Source organism: Panicum virgatum, chromosome 4N, assembly GCF_016808335.1.
Source record: "Panicum virgatum strain AP13 chromosome 4N, P.virgatum_v5, whole genome shotgun sequence".
Taxonomy (NCBI): domain Eukaryota; kingdom Viridiplantae; phylum Streptophyta; class Magnoliopsida; order Poales; family Poaceae; genus Panicum; species Panicum virgatum.
The window spans coordinates 4,199,428-4,214,559 of NC_053148.1; the positions used below are offsets into that span (position 1 = coordinate 4,199,428).

The window sequence follows — 15,132 nt, forward strand, 5'->3', positions numbered from 1 at the left end:
ATGCAACTCTTTAGGTTACGTGCTATTTACCGCATTTTTCCATGATTACAACCCATACATGTGCATCTCATATAGGCACGACTACTCTCGCCGATGGAATGAACAAGATAGTCCCCGAGTCCGAGAGTGAGCAACATAAAGCTAATATTAATCTAACTGAAATTGTTGAAGATCCGGATCAAAGTTCAGAAGAGCCCAAGGCTGCTCTGCCTAAAAAGGCAAGCTCCAGAGCATACTCATATTACTTATGCAACTTTATGTCTCTAAATCTTAAGCCCAAAAAGGCTATAACAAGTCTCTATATGTAGTTTTTTTAGATAAAGGATGAAACATCCGGCCTCTACAACCGTAGACGTACACAGCCAATTATTACAGAGTTTGCCAAAAACACAAAAAGAGCAAGACCAGACTCTAAGACAGACAAAAGAACTATAGCAAACGATATATATGCTTCCACCCTCCATTGGACAGCTCCAAAGCAATCATCTCAATATTTTTGCTTATCAAGGAGAGTGTGTTCTTGGCTTGCTCATCACGCTGTAGCTGCGCCCAGAAACATAACCAGTACATTCCCCTGAAGATAACCTGCAAAATCGAATTAACTTTGATTTTGTTAAAAATAATATCATTTCGACATCGCCAAATGGCCCAGCATTCAGCAGCGACCCCAATCCAAATCAAATTTCTAGTCTTTTTATGTTGATTAGTAAGCCAGGTGCCAAACATATGGCTTATTGATCTAGGTGGATTCATACCAGTAGCAAAAAAATATAATCCTCCAAACCATACTCGCATAAAGACAATCGAGGAAGAGATATTGGATAGTCTCATCACTATTACAGCCACAACATTTTTGGCTTCCTTTCCAGTTTTTCCTAGCGAGATTATCTTTAGTTAAAACAACTCCCTTTTGTAGATACCAAAGTAAAATCTTAATCTTTAGAGAAATCTTTAACGTCCAGATCATCTTATGTTGACAAGATGGTTGTGTGTCAATAAGATGCAAATACAATGATTGAACAAAATATAACCCAGATTTGGTTAAGTTCCATCTAAAAGTATCTGAACCCTCCACCATTTCAACATAAGCAATCTGTGCCACCAGATTATATTATGCCATTCCACAAGTTTGTTATCCACCAAAGCCCCCTGAAAGGAACATTGAGGGGACTCGTGGCCATTACTCTTGTCACAGTTGCATGAGGATCACGCACAATATTATAAAGGGATGGATATTTAACTTTGAAAGACAAATCCCCTACCCAAGTATCATTCCAGAACCGAGTTTTGCTCCCATCTTTAATATCGAAGGAACCTTTGGCAAACACCTCATCTTTGATATGCATAAGACCCCTCCAGAAATGGGAGTCGTAAGGTTTGGCCTTTACTTGAGTGAGGGACTTAGACCTTAGATATTTATTTGTTAGTAAAGTTTGTCACATGCCATCAGTGTTAAGCAAATCTACCAACCACTTAGCCAATAAGCATTTATTTTGCAATTGTAAATCTAAGATACCTAGTCCCCCTTGGTCCTTAGGACGACACAAAATGTCCCATTTTGCAAGTCTATACTTATGTTTCTCAGAAGATCCTTGCAAAAAAAATCTTGATTTAAAATGGTCAAGATTTTTTAGTACCCCTTTAGGGATTTCAAAAAAGGACATCATAAACATGAGTAGACTGCTAAGTACCGAGTTTAGAAAGATAACGTCCACCATAAGAAAGGTACTTAGCTTTCCAGCAAGAGAGCTTTTTCTGAAAACGTTCTTCAACTTTTCTCCATTCAGAATTAAGGAGTTGCCTATGGTGCATTGGAATCCCTAGATATCTAAAAAGGTATTCACTTGCATTACAACCAAAGAGATCGGTATAGGACTCCTCCATCTCCTTAGCCGCACCATAGCAGAAGATTTCACTCTTGTGGAAATTGATCTTTAGCCCTGATAATTGCTGGAAAGCACAAAGCAAAAGTTTTAGATTCTTTGCTTGTTCCAGGTCATGGTCAAGAAAGATAATGGTGTCATCCGCATATTGCAAAATTGACAAACCATCATCTAAAAGATGAGAGATGACACTTCTTATTTGACCATCGGCTTTTGCTCTGTTAATAAGTAGAGCTAGCATATCAGCAATGATGTTAAATAAGATAGGCGACATAGGATCTCCCTGACGGAGCTCTCGCTTAGTTTGGAAGTAAGGACCAAATTTCATCATTAACTTTGATCCCCACACTTCCACCGGTCACCATTCCTTCAATCCATATGCACTATTTCGGAGAAAAACCTTTCTTGCGTAGAGTTTGCTGAAGGAAGGACCATTTCACTTTACCATAGGCCTTTTCAAAATCAATTTTGAAAATGACCCCATTTCGCTTTTTCGTATGTAACCTCATGGATAGTTTCGTGTAGTATAACTACTCCTTCCATGATATTCCTGCCTGGCATAAAGGCAGTCTGCGTTGGACTCACCACAATCTTAGCTACTTTATTCAGTCTATTCGTGGTAACTTTGGTAAAAATTGTAAAGCTGACATTAAGGACACAAATTGGTCTGTATTGCTGAATTTTGGTAGCATCTTGGATTTTGGGAATTAGAGTAATAATCTCAAAATTCAAACTGTAGAGGTTTAAATCTTCTCTATGAAAATCTGAGAAGGGAGCCATAAGGCATTCCAGAAGACTTGGTAAAATTCAACTGGAAATCCATCAGGACCTGTAGTTATTGCTAGATCTTGCTTTATGCACTTAGTTAGTTATTCACATGATGTTCTACAAATATTCTGAGCTTCAAACATTTACTGTAGTGTTACATCGCCACATAGATGCTATGGAAAAAAGTTTGGGATATTTCGTTTCTGTCTAACTTGCTCTTATATTTTTAACTATGAATAAATGCATTAAATCCTAATAAACAGTTCTTGTGCTTAGAAAATTATCGTGTTAAGGTTGGGCGTGGTCTTCTTTTGAGGATAAGCAAATCATATAGTTTTTTGAAGTATTTTCACCCATTCTCGTACTGAGGTCGGGCGTGGTCTTTAGACCGCAGCAACCGGAGAACGGCCATGGCGGGCGTTGCGTGCAAGCAACAGCGCCCGTTCGGCGGCAGAGACAGGCCGCGATTCTGGGAGCACGTCACGAGCTCGGGTTCGATCTTGGAGACTCGGCATCCGGTGCGCGGCACGTGCGCGAATCAGCAGCCTAGGGAGCTTTACGTTTGGGCCGTTTGGAACAGAGGCGGATGGGATGGGCCGGCCTGGTGGCTGGGATGGAGGCACACAGACACAGGAAGCAAGAGCTACTCTTCCAGATTCTTCTTCCTGAAGCCCAATTTCATTTTTGGTTTCTTCTTTTTTTTTTGGCACAAAGAGGCCAAATAAAATTTTGCCACGTATTGACAAAGTTCATGGATCATACCAAGCAACTAACTGAGAGGATTTATCAAAAAAGAATCATCCGAGGAACAAACCCGTGGGCATTTATTGGACATCTTTTTTGGTTAAAAGAATGAACCTGAAAAAAAAACTTATTACAACAAAATACAGTTGCATGAATTGGATTACGATTCTAGACATCGCCTGCTTGAGCTCGGCCACTCGGGAGCAACAGGACACGCCACATTAGAAAAGAACCCTGTTCCCAACATTAATTGTGCTGACGCGCTAATTGCCAGTCTCGAAACTGCAGTTTGCCATCTCCTCGTCAGCGCTCTCGGCCGACTCGTCTTGGTCCTCGAACGACTTGGCCGGGTTGTCGGGGTCCATGTCGCCGAAGAGCGGCAGGTCGGCCGGCAGCGCCTCCAGGCTGAGGTTGGCGTCCTTGAGCGCGAACACCACCTCCTCGAACAGCACCCGGTTCCCGCGCGGAGTCAGGTGCAGCCCGTCCCTGCCGTCCCAGGAGAAAAATGGCGGAAAAGAATTTGAGTTCTCCATCGTGTTTGCCGGCTGCTCGGCTCGCCGGCCGGCCGGACGCGACGGAACAGAGCAGAGTTCACGGGCGCGTACCTGAGGAAGGACTTCTCCCAGCCGGGGAACTTCTGCATCCTGGACCAGATGTCGATGGCCCCAGGGCGTCCTTGGGCCCGTGCGGGCTGTGCGACCGCACAGGGCCCCTAAATTTGAAGGACCCCCAAAATATGAAGTACATCTTAGTATATAGTAGTATAGGAGGCTTCAATTCTATGAGTTTGCAGTCCATTTTATAGGAAACGAGACCCAAATTGATAGAAGTTGAACCGATCGGTAGCACTCCAATTCTCTCGACACACACGACGCGAAACCCTAAAGCTTCGGCTTCCTCGCCCATCGGCATCGCCATCGCAGAAGGCATCACCCCTGACAAGCAACATGGCGGCCGGCGGCGTCGGTGACAAGTGAGTACTGAGTAGGACTCGTGTCTCGTCCAGAGCCCAAACCGCCCAACGCCCATCTACATTCAAATCCAATTCCATCGCAGGTGTGTTCCATCCTGATCGTTGCTTGCATTTGCAATTGGCTGCACCTGCAGAGGCACTCGCCAAGGCGGAAGGCCAGCCCAAGAGTAAGATTTAATTCAGTGTTATTTTCTTCATTCCTCGTTTAATTATGTTGATGTCTTGATGATTAAAATACATCTATTAATTTTGTTCTTTCCATTGCAAATGCAAGTCATGTCGTCAGCAAAACAGCATAGGAAATATGATTCTATCAAAAGCGTAAAAAGAAACAAATATGATTCTTGTGCGCATCATTGAAGATTTTATTTCAAAGAGTTACCGAAAAATAAAGTTCTTCAAGTGAAAAATAGCTACGATATAATTTTTGAAATATCCTATTTATATGTTACTTATTACTGTTGTTTGATTTTACTAGACCATTAGAGCCTCATCTTAGCATTTCGCATTGGGCCCCCATTTTGGTCGGGACGCCCCTGCATGGCCCTGACCCCGCACTGCCGCGCCACCTCCACGCACGCCCGCGCGTACACCCCCGCCGCCGCGTTGGTGCGCTCCGGCAGGCCGGAGTAGTCGTGCGCGTACGGATACCTGCATTACCGGTTCCGTCCCGATCGTGTGGCGTCGTCATTCGTCAGAGAGTTTTGACGATACCCGTTGCGAATGCATTGGCTGGCTGGTAGAGCTCACCGGCGGCGGCCGTCCTCGTCGACGGGCGGCGGCGTGACGAGGATGACGACGACCCCGGGCCAGCGCCGCTGCAGCATCGCGCAGATGGCGCGGAGGTTGTCCCTGTACTCGCCGACGGGCACGTGCTGCGCCGCGCTGGCGCGGTCGGGCAGCGCGGCGTCGTTGGCGCCGAAGCAGACGGTGACGGCGGCGACGGCGCCGGCGACGGTGGCCACGGCGCGGCCCGCCACCCGCGCGGCCCAGCGCGTGTTGTAGCCGCTGTAGCCGCGGAGGACGACGTCGGCGGAGCGGGAGTAGTGGGAAAAGTTGAAAGCCTGCAGCCCAACTAGTGACGATGAGGAATGTGATCAGGGGACTAAGATTTACCTTTTTTCTATATTATAAAAGTTGAAATAATTGAAAATAATTCTCACCAAGATAAGGCCTACCGGACCCCTCACGGTGGCCCCACCTGTCAGGCCAAAAGGTTTGACGAAAGGGAGGAGGAGATTGATTTCGTCAATGTTTTCCACCAAAATCCTATTACTTTTTGCACCAGTAATTTCTTATACCCACCTCTTGTGCCCACATATTACTTTTCTTTAGCACACACATACTTTTCTTCGCATATTCATTGACCCATAATTCACATCATTTTTTTGGAAGGATAATAATTGACATCATTGTTTATGGAAGAAAAAGAAAGACGTGTATTAACGTATTACTTTTCTTTAGTATACACATACTTTTCTTTGCACATATATTAACCCATAATTCACGTCATTATTTCTTTTGGAATGATAATAATTGGCATCATTGTTTATGAAAGGAAAAAAAGATGTGTATTATTTTTAGAAGTAAATGGCATCATTGCTTGATGGTTTTGGAAGGATATTAATTGACATCATTGTTTTATGGAAGAAAAAAAAAGATGTGTATTATTTTTGGAAAGAAGAAAAATAACATCATTGCTTGATGGAAGAAAAATTAAATACGTGCTTGTGGCACATACATATTCCCTAGTTTTAGAAAGAAAAAACAAGTATTTGCACAAGCAGAATGTACCTACTATATCCATACTGTACTACAGATTATGCAATATGGAAGTCTTACATTTTTGCACTATCGAGTATTCAACTCATATAGTCATATGTTCCATTTTTTTTTGAAAAAACGGTTCAATATGAGCGCATATCGCGAGTTGATCCGACAGGAGCCATGGGGCTGCTCGACATCTCAAGCAAGAAGAGACTAGGGACATCACGCACATCAAAAGCTTATATATACACTAGGTGTGTAAATGAGTGACTCTTAGGTGCACCTCCAACCTTTTTTAGTTCAAAATTTTTTACTAGTTTTTCAAATTGAGATATGGTTTTGAAGAATTAGTACATAATTTTGAACTAAAAAGGATTGTTGGAGCACCTAATAGTTACCAATTGGCACCCCTAATATACACGTATGGATACAAGTGGATAATTTTTATGTGCATTTCCAATTTTTTTTAGTTTAAATATTTATACCACTTCTCTGGAATAGGATATGCATGTAAAGTCATGGACACGCCCACGTAGGGAGAGGAAGCCAGACAACTAACTAAACGAACCAACAAAGCTGATGGCTACGTGTGCACGGAAAAGCAAGGGCCGCGCCGCTAACCACCCCGCGGAAAACTCCAGCTCGCCTACGCGCTCGCAAGTCGCAACCCACATCGCCGGTGGATTCAGAGCGTGCGAGCGTGCGGGCTCGCTCCTGGTCCTGGTACAGTACGAGGACATGATTGATTGGCACCAGGCGGACACAGTTTTTTTCTTCTTCTAAAGATAATGGAATGGATTATCCGAGCAGAGCAGATACATAGCCATTTAGTTTTTGTTAGCCTGTAACCTGATCAAAAGTGGAAATCACATCACACAATGAAAGTGTCTCGCATCAATATTACTTGCATAATTGTTTCACTATCTTGTATGCAGTGGCGAATCTATAATTTGGATTTAGGGATGGCTCATCTTCATCTTCTTCTTTCTTCCATCTCTCTTTTTCTTCTTCTTCTTCTTTCTCATTTTTCTCTTTCTCCTCTTGATTCATGGTTGAAAATTGTAAATGAGATTTTGGAGGAGCTCCATGGGTTGCATAGGAGTAGGGGGGCTGGAGTACCTCCAGAACGCCCTTGGCTCCGCCGCTGCTTGTATGCACTCTGGTATTTCCGTTTTGCCTGAAATGGAAATGGGTCATTCCCTCGCTTTGAAAAAAAATATTACTTGCATAAACGACACCGTGGGCTACCTTCCCACCAGATGACCGACTGCTGACCTGAAGACAAGCCAATGACGTACGGGTCGAGTCTCAGCTTGCACTAACCTTGCATGCCAATGATGATGGGTGGCATTGCCACCCAACGCAACGCAGACCCTGGAGGTTCAGACGTTCAGGAACAGGCTTCAGAGTTCGGAGCACCCAAAGGAGTCGCACCCTGCTCACTGCTCTGTACAAAGATCGCGTATTCGTGGGCAGGGTTGTGGATGGCTTGCGTTGCGAGTAGTCGTGGGCAGCATTTCGAGCTCCGGTTGAATTCGCGTGGACTTGGAGCGAAGGAGCAGGACTGAACTACAACGCCCGGCAGCAGAGGCCAGGGAGCACGGCCGGCGAGCCACCTGGCTGAGCTTCGCTACACGGAGACGAGCGGAGAGCTGCTTCGGAGGCGGCGCCTTTATGACGGCGCGGAGCCGTGGGATGCGGGATCGGACGGCCAGGGTACGGTGAAGACCGGCGACGTCAGGACCGCTGATCTCGCCGCGCGCTGATCCGGCGGGTTCCAACTTCCAACTGCTGTCCGAAACTGGGGCTAGTCGTCAGTACTCCCTCCGTTCTTTTTTATATGACATCATTAATTTTTTTTCTTCAACTTTGACTAATATTATTTAAATAATCAGTTAGTTAAATGAAGTGAAATGAGTACATTTACATCTATTATCAAGAGTACTCTCTTGAATCTAACTTGAAGATTTGGCTATTTGCATAAATATTTGTAGAAAAGACGAATAATTAAAAAAAAATCAATAGTGTCATATATTTAAGAACGGAGGGAGTAACAACTAATTGGGTCTAGTCATTTTTGGTTAATGACATGCTTCTCCGATTCAGATGAAGAAAGAAATAAGAAAGTTTACTGTTCAGTACCCGCAAAAAAAAGGTTTACTGTTCAGTGTCAATTTGTGTGGGCGAGGGTGTCCATTCAAATCAGGAAAGTTAGGCTGACGCGGCAGGTGTTGACGTGCCGTTGACCACTCACGAGCTCCCCTTTCCCGTCGGCAACATCCCGTCCCGAAACGTTGCTCCACGGAGCACGGAGACCGAGAGTATCTTGTGAGAGGAAGGGGATATACGTTTGGTTTTCTCTGACGAGGGCACGTTTCCGCACGCCGACGCCGACGTGGGATTAGGCACACGCAGCCATTCAGCAACGGCTACGGATAAGAACAGACCGAGAAGAAGGGCCGTTGGGAAAGGGAGCTTTCCGTGACCGAGACCAATACTCTATATTCGAGTCCAAGCTGATCTCCACATGAAAAAAGCGCGTGTAATCGCAAGCGCTCGACGTCAGTGCTGTACGGCCGGGTCGATCAGCGTTGAAGCTGACACAAATCACCAGCACTCCAGCAGTCCAGCTAGTTGTTTATTGGTAGATTAAGTGTTGGTTGTAGGCTTGCAGTCAAACAGCAAAGCCCTGAGGCCTGAGCTGACGTGCAAACCGTCTCCCGGCATCTTCTTCTATATCGTACTCGTTGTAACTGTTTTTGTTTGTTCTGATGGCACATTCAGAAGCTGGATCTCCCACGATTCAGGTTGCAGCCAGTAGTAGTAGCCTCCCGCCCTGCAGTCTTGGACTCTTGGTCATCGGTTGCGCGCAATCAAGTGCCAATGTTTTCATGACGCCAACAGGTTAACCGATAGGATTAGCCAATGATACACGTGTGGAGAAAAAAAAATGTACAAAACTGGCTCCTCGTGTTCGTGCATGTTTGGTGCGAAAAATGGGTCGGCAACACCTGACGTGTCCTTTTAAGAAAGAATATTAGAAACAGGCATCTGATAGTCTGATGCTATCTGACTGAGGTGTTGTAGCGCTGAATCTTCAGAACTACATACAGTTTTAATGAACAAAGATTTTCAGTAATAATTTACCTGAAGAATTTGATGCAACTAAAGATACAGGACAACTGCTCGAAAAAAAAAACAAGATAGAGGACCGACATGCTTACTGAACTACCACAGCATTTAAACTGAATTATTGCGGCAAGCAAAGCATTAGCCATTAGGTACTCTGAACAACAATTCAGAAGTTAAACCCCGTTAAATCACGAACCAGAAAAAATCATTCGCCACACAGCTCGCACACCAAACAGGCGAGGTTGCTTCCCGGACACTCCAAGGCCAGCTCGAATAATCCGGGCGCGCGTTAGAAGAGAAAGCGAAACGAATCCGGGCGTTAGCTCGCGGCTCGCCGGAGTTTGCGTTGGAAGGTTCGCTCGCGTTCTCGCTTGCAAGACACAGCATCGCCGTCACGGCGTCACGTCGCCGCTAGTCGACAACGACCGCCGGAGGCTCCTTCGGCGTTCGCGCGTTAGTCCACGCAGGGTCCTACCTGAGCGCCCTGTCCTCTTGCAAATCATGGAGGGGAGGAGGAGGAGGAGGAGGAGGAGGAAATGCCACCTGCTCCGTGCCCTGCAGCGGCGGCTAGCTCGAGTTGTTGGGGAGGGTTCTTGATCGTTTGGTGACTTGATTGGTGCGCAAATGCACGTACAGCCTCCAATTATCGATGCCAGAGGTTGCAACCGATTAAATCAAGTACAGTAGGCGATTGTTTAGGAGTAGATGTGGATCCTGCGATGATGTGCATGCAAAGCTTTCTTTCTTGGAATGTGCGCGGCGGATGAAGGAAGGAGCTAGCACGGAACCTGATCGAGCTGTCAAACTTAAAAGACGTGTGCTTTGACGTCGGTCTCTGACTCTCTGCACGGATGATGAGCCAGTCAGCCATGCGGATAATCTTGTTAAAAGCAAACTCCAAGTTGCTGAATTTATTGTAAAAGATACTCCTATCTGGTAGTTGCCGAGACTAAATCTGGATACAGATCATGCTCTCCATTTTCATTTATTTGAAGATTCGTGAGGCTGACAGAGAAGTCACAGCACTGTGAGTCTGTGACTGATGACTGATGACTGAAGATGGTGGTTCATACTGAAATTCTCTGAAGAATCAAACAGTCTTCTGATGACAACGATGTGCTAAATAATCCGTTAATTTGGTTACAGTTAAGCTTCAGCTTTCTCTCACTCTCTCTGGATAATAACGGACTCGCAACTGCAACCGCATCGGCGTGGCCTGCCTGGTGCCAAGTTCGCTGACGAATTGACATGGCATCCGCCCAGGCCGGCCGCTACGAGCAGTGGCTAGTGCGTGTCGCTTCCCTCCTCCATGCTGTTGGAGTTGGTGAGCCCTAGCTTTTGACGTTCGGGTGTAGGTGTCACGGAGATTGATCAGGCACTACCACAAATGTAACCAACGATTTCAATGGTTTTTTTTCTTAACTGTAAAGTCATATCAAATGCATCATGTAGTAGTGTTGGCAGATGCATGCTGTGCTGCCCAAGATGCTGGCCACCTCCCTGTTGCTGACAACGCTGCTTGACCTGCTACTTGTTGCCTGAACCGGGAAAGCCGGATGAGAAAGCAACAAGGGTAACGTCTGGTTGACACAACACAAGCACGAGCACGGGCAGACCCCGGTGCTGTTCAGCTGGCTTGATGGACGTAGTTGTAGCAGTAGTCGCTAGCCAACTCTGCTTTTTTTTCCTCCTCTATAACAAGCACAACTTTTTTGGCCATAAACCCTAACAACTACTGCTTTGGCTATAGGGAAATGGTATGAAACCGTGAAATACGAACACGACGATGCTATCTCCATGGCAGACTACGGTTACCTAATCAAGGTATCGGAAAATCAGGCTGTCAGTTGCGTTAAAACAACAGAAAGAGCCACACCATTTGTGAGTAGCTAGTAACTGTTTTTGGCATTGTTGGGGGGGGGGGGGGGGGGGGGGGGAATGAATGCCCAGGAAGAACAGGGAGGTTACAGTTTTCATTTCAGAGTTTATGATGATATTTGTAAAAAGGATGATTCCCAAGCTGTGTAGTATGCTTTATTTGAAAAGAAGTCCAGAATCAAGGTTCACAGCAAAGTTGAACCAAGTTGTATGAGGTGTCAGTTGCATAGATTATAGAAAGTTAGTGGAAGATCATTAGGGTAAAGCCAAAGGTGTTAGTCTCAATAATGAAACGCCCCTACTAGCTAGACAAGCATCAAACCCGGCTGGTCCAACTCGAACAATACACTGTGCGCGCGCCCATGCACTAATCATTTAGCTTTCATTGGGCAACATATTAGGATTAGGGACAGGAGGAAAATATCTAACCCACATTTTCATGCACAGTGGACTAGTCTTTCTTGTAGCACCCATCCATCGCAGCTGGCCATGGAAAATATATGAAATTTGCAAGTTTGTTTATTTTAATAAAGGTTTAATAAAAAATGTATGATATTTGATAGAATGATAGGGGAAGAACAAGATATCCTCCTGCCAAGCCGAAAATGACTCAAACCCGGGTGGTGTTTCGGCGGGCGTACGACAAGAGCTCCAACCACTTGGGCCATCTCATCTCAACATCTAGTGTCATGAGTGTACAAACTTCTCTTGTCAACAAAAGATACATCTCAAAACACATGAGAGCAGTTACCAAAAGCAGAGCAGAATTTGACGTTTGATATGATTTAACATAAGGAAGAAAAAAAAGAAAAAGAGAGAAGAAAAGCAGCACAAGTTTCCTCCAAGAAGAAAAAAAAAGAAAAAAAAAGTAGAAAAGCAGGCCATGCCCGCAGGCACAACAACCGAGTGGTAGCAGTAGAGTGGTAGTTGTTAAGCCCGCCGAGGGAGACTGACACGAGGTGGTCTAATGGCGCAACAGCTACATCCCAACCCACGCCATGGCCGCCCTCTATATAAGCAGCGGAGCCCTGCGAGCCTCCTCATCAGCCGAGCGATCGCAGAGCTCAGAGCACTCGCCTAGACACCAGCAATGGCGGCGGCTCGGCTCGTCGTCGCGTTCCTCGCCGTCTCCTCCGCCTTCCTGGCCGTGTCCGGCCAGAAGTTCAACGCCATCTTCAGCTTCGGCGACTCCATGTCCGACACCGGCAACCTCTGCGTGAACGGGGCCCCCGCCGGCCTGACCCTCACCCAGCCGCCCTACGGCGAGACCTTCTTCGGCCGCGCCACCTGCCGCTGCTCCGACGGCCGCCTCGTCGTCGACTTCCTCGGTACTGCTTCGTCGGCCTTTAATTTTGACATGTCCACCTTTTTTCAAAACCATCGTTTCCCTCCAAAAAAAAACAGAGCACCTTGCTCTGCTCCTGACCTCCTCCTCTGTCAGTGGAGATCGGCAAACGTGACGTCACATGCTGATCCGGTGTTGTTGCTTGCTGTTGCCGTGCAGCCGAGAAGTACGGGCTGCCGCTGCTGAAGCCGTCGAAGCAGGGCGGCGCCGACTTCAAGAAGGGCGCGAACATGGCGATCATCGGCGCGACGACCATGGACTCGGGCTTCTTCCAGTCGCTGGGCATCGCCGACAAGATCTGGAACAACGGGCCCCTCAACACCCAGATCCAGTGGTTCAAGCAGCTCATGCCCTCCATCTGCGGCTCCACACAGGGTACGCCATCAACGCCGCCGCCGCCCTCTGCTCCTCGCCGTTTAACCCCCCCTGCGTGAATGCGTGGTCCATCCACCCTTCCAGGGAGGGCGACGATGAGGTGGCCGGCCGGCCGGCCAGGCCGCCAGGCCAGCCATTAACGATGAACAATCTAATAACTTGTCCCTGCCTTGGATTGGCAGCCTGCAAGTCGTACCTGTCCAAGTCCCTGTTCGTGCTCGGCGAGTTCGGCGGCAACGACTACAACGCCATGACCTTCGGCGGCTACTCCCCGGAGCAGGCAAGCGGGCAGAGCGGCACCATCGTGGACGCCATCGGCAAGGGCGTGGAGCAGCTCATCGCCCTGGGCGCCGCGAACGTGGTGGTCCCGGGGGTCCTCCCCGTGGGGTGCTTCCCCATCTACCTGACGCTGTACCAGACCTCCAACGCCGGCGACTACGACCAGTACGGCTGCCTCAAGCGCTTCAACGCGCTGTCCGCCCAACACAACCAGCTGCTCCAGAGCAAGGTGACGAGCCTGCAGGGCCGGTACCCCGGCGCCCGGATCATGTACGCCGACTTCTACAGCCACGTCTACGACATGGTCCGGAGCCCCGGCAGCTACGGCTTCAGCACCAACCTCCAGGCCTGCTGCGGCGCCGGCGGCGGCAAGTACAACTACCAGAACGGCGCGCGGTGCGGGATGGCCGGCGCGTCGGCGTGCGGCAACCCGGCGGCGTCGCTCAGCTGGGACGGCATCCACCTCACGGAGGCGGCCTACAAGAAGATCGCCGACGGGTGGGTCAGCGGGGCGTACTGCCACCCGGCCATCGGGGCCTAGAGGGAGCTCTGCTTTGGTGGATGGCCATGGCTCCTCAAGTTGAGGGGGATCGGGGGGGTGATTGATTGTTTGGTTTCTCTAGCTGGAAAACAAGAAGATGATCCGGGAGAATAATCAATTAAGCATATTTGCTTGCGTTCATCATGTGACAACGATGCTACTGCCACATGCGTAGTGTGCGATTTGGAGGCTATTTATGTTGTTGGATTTTTATATTTCGTAAATTCGCCCGGAATTCGGGACGTGAGTGTCGATGACGTGCACAAATCGTACTAGAAAAAAACCCCCACATCTTTCCACTTCACTACAAAATCTAGATACCCAAAGTTTTTGCGTGTTCAGGAAAGAAAAAAAAACTGGCGGAGACTGCTAGATTTCCCGGTTACAACGTTGTGACGCACCACCCTATGTTCACTGAAATGAGGAGTCCTGGCAGACCAAATGTGGCGGCAATAACGGCGATCATGCCCTTGCTTTGAATTTGAAAGCGTGCTTTGCCCCTGTCCACCGGTCGGAACCGGTTCCTCTGCAATACTGCAGAAAGACTCGGTGCCACTGACTTGCGGGCCCTATGGTTCAGGAGGCCACAGGTCAGTGGAAGAGTCTCCCTGTAGTACTGCAGAAGAGATTCATCCCCACTGGTCCAGTACACGGCACCCCCACCTTCCGTACTTCTCGAGTGGAGAAGTTGGACACTTGGACCAGGTTGGATACTTGGACCAGGTTGGTGCTACCCAACTGCCAAATATTTTCCTCCGTGGGGCGGCACAGCCGATGAGCAGTGGTGGGCCTCCCGCACGCGCACGCGCACGCGCACTCACACCCACCGCCGGGCCCCCATGCGGGGCGCACGGCCGCCCCCCAAGGAACGGGCCTCTTCTGTCATGTCCCACCGACGAGGCCCAGCTCAGCGCGCGAAACAACAGCGACAAACTCGGGCCGCCCCCTCGGCATTTTTTTTATTTTTTTATTTTTTATTTCCGTTTTTTACAAAAAATATATTTTCGATTTGGAAATTTACAGAAATATACCCTGCCGCCCCGCTGCCGGGCGACCGGGACCTGGCCGCCCGGCTGCCGGGCGGCAGGGGCTTACCTGCAAAAAAAAAAGAGGAAAACAAATTGCAGACAGGTCCCTGGGAACCGGCCGCCCGGCAATTGGGCGGCCAGCCTCCGAGGCCGCCCGGCTGCGGGGCGGCCGGATTTTTTTTTTTTGCAATTTAGCCTTTTTCGCGAAATAATTTCGCATATGTGTCTTTTTTGTAACTTTTTGCAGAAATAGACCCTGGGGGTGGGCGCTGTAATATGTGGCGCCGAGATAACACGTCTTGGCGCCACAGATCACAGCGCCGAGGTGCCACGCACGCACAAGTAATTTAGTGAATCTTCGAACTTGCCTTTAATATTTTCGGACATTTTAAGGAGACTAGAATAATGTGAACTACACA

At 47.9% G+C, this 15,132-nt stretch overlaps 2 protein-coding genes across 2 annotated transcripts; one reads left to right on the forward strand and one right to left on the reverse strand.

Annotated features, from left to right (window-relative positions):
• Positions 1-3,455: 3,455 nt before the first annotated feature.
• Positions 3,456-7,486, reverse strand: LOC120670486 (GDSL esterase/lipase At5g45920-like). Its single transcript, XM_039950593.1, has 5 exons — positions 7,459-7,486; positions 5,119-5,443; positions 4,901-5,019; positions 4,001-4,070; positions 3,456-3,881 (listed from the first exon to the last, which is right to left on the reverse strand). The coding sequence occupies exons 1-5, from the start codon at positions 7,484-7,486 to the stop codon at positions 3,659-3,661; spliced, it is 765 nt and encodes a 254-aa protein (XP_039806527.1). The 3' UTR covers positions 3,456-3,658.
• Positions 7,487-12,042: 4,556 nt separating this feature from the next.
• LOC120670092 (GDSL esterase/lipase At5g45910-like) lies at positions 12,043-13,900 on the forward strand. Its single transcript, XM_039950081.1, has 3 exons — positions 12,043-12,473; positions 12,650-12,865; positions 13,048-13,900. The coding sequence occupies exons 1-3, from the start codon at positions 12,236-12,238 to the stop codon at positions 13,683-13,685; spliced, it is 1,092 nt and encodes a 363-aa protein (XP_039806015.1). The 5' UTR covers positions 12,043-12,235; the 3' UTR covers positions 13,686-13,900.
• The last annotated feature ends 1,232 nt before the right edge of the window (positions 13,901-15,132 follow it).

What these genes read in the sequence shown, in the direction of transcription:
- LOC120670092 (XM_039950081.1), top strand. Translation starts at nt 12,236, where the DNA reads ATGGCGGCGGCTCGGCTCGTCGTCGCGTTCCTCGCCGTCTCCTCCGCC. An exon ending in CCTCGTCGTCGACTTCCTCG is followed by an intron (nt 12,474 to 12,649) that starts GTACTGCTTCGT and finishes GTTGCCGTGCAG; the next exon opens with CCGAGAAGTACGGGCTGCCG. An exon ending in CATCTGCGGCTCCACACAGG is followed by an intron (nt 12,866 to 13,047) that starts GTACGCCATCAA and finishes TTGGATTGGCAG; the next exon opens with CCTGCAAGTCGTACCTGTCC.
- LOC120670486 (XM_039950593.1), bottom strand. Translation starts at nt 7,486, where the DNA reads ATGCCACCCATCATCATTGGCATGCAAG. An exon ending in GACGAGGACGGCCGCCGCCG is followed by an intron (nt 5,020 to 5,118) that starts GTGAGCTCTACC and finishes CCGGTAATGCAG; the next exon opens with GTATCCGTACGCGCACGACT. An exon ending in TGGGAGAAGTCCTTCCTCAG is followed by an intron (nt 3,882 to 4,000) that starts GTACGCGCCCGT and finishes CTGGGACGGCAG; the next exon opens with GGACGGGCTGCACCTGACTC.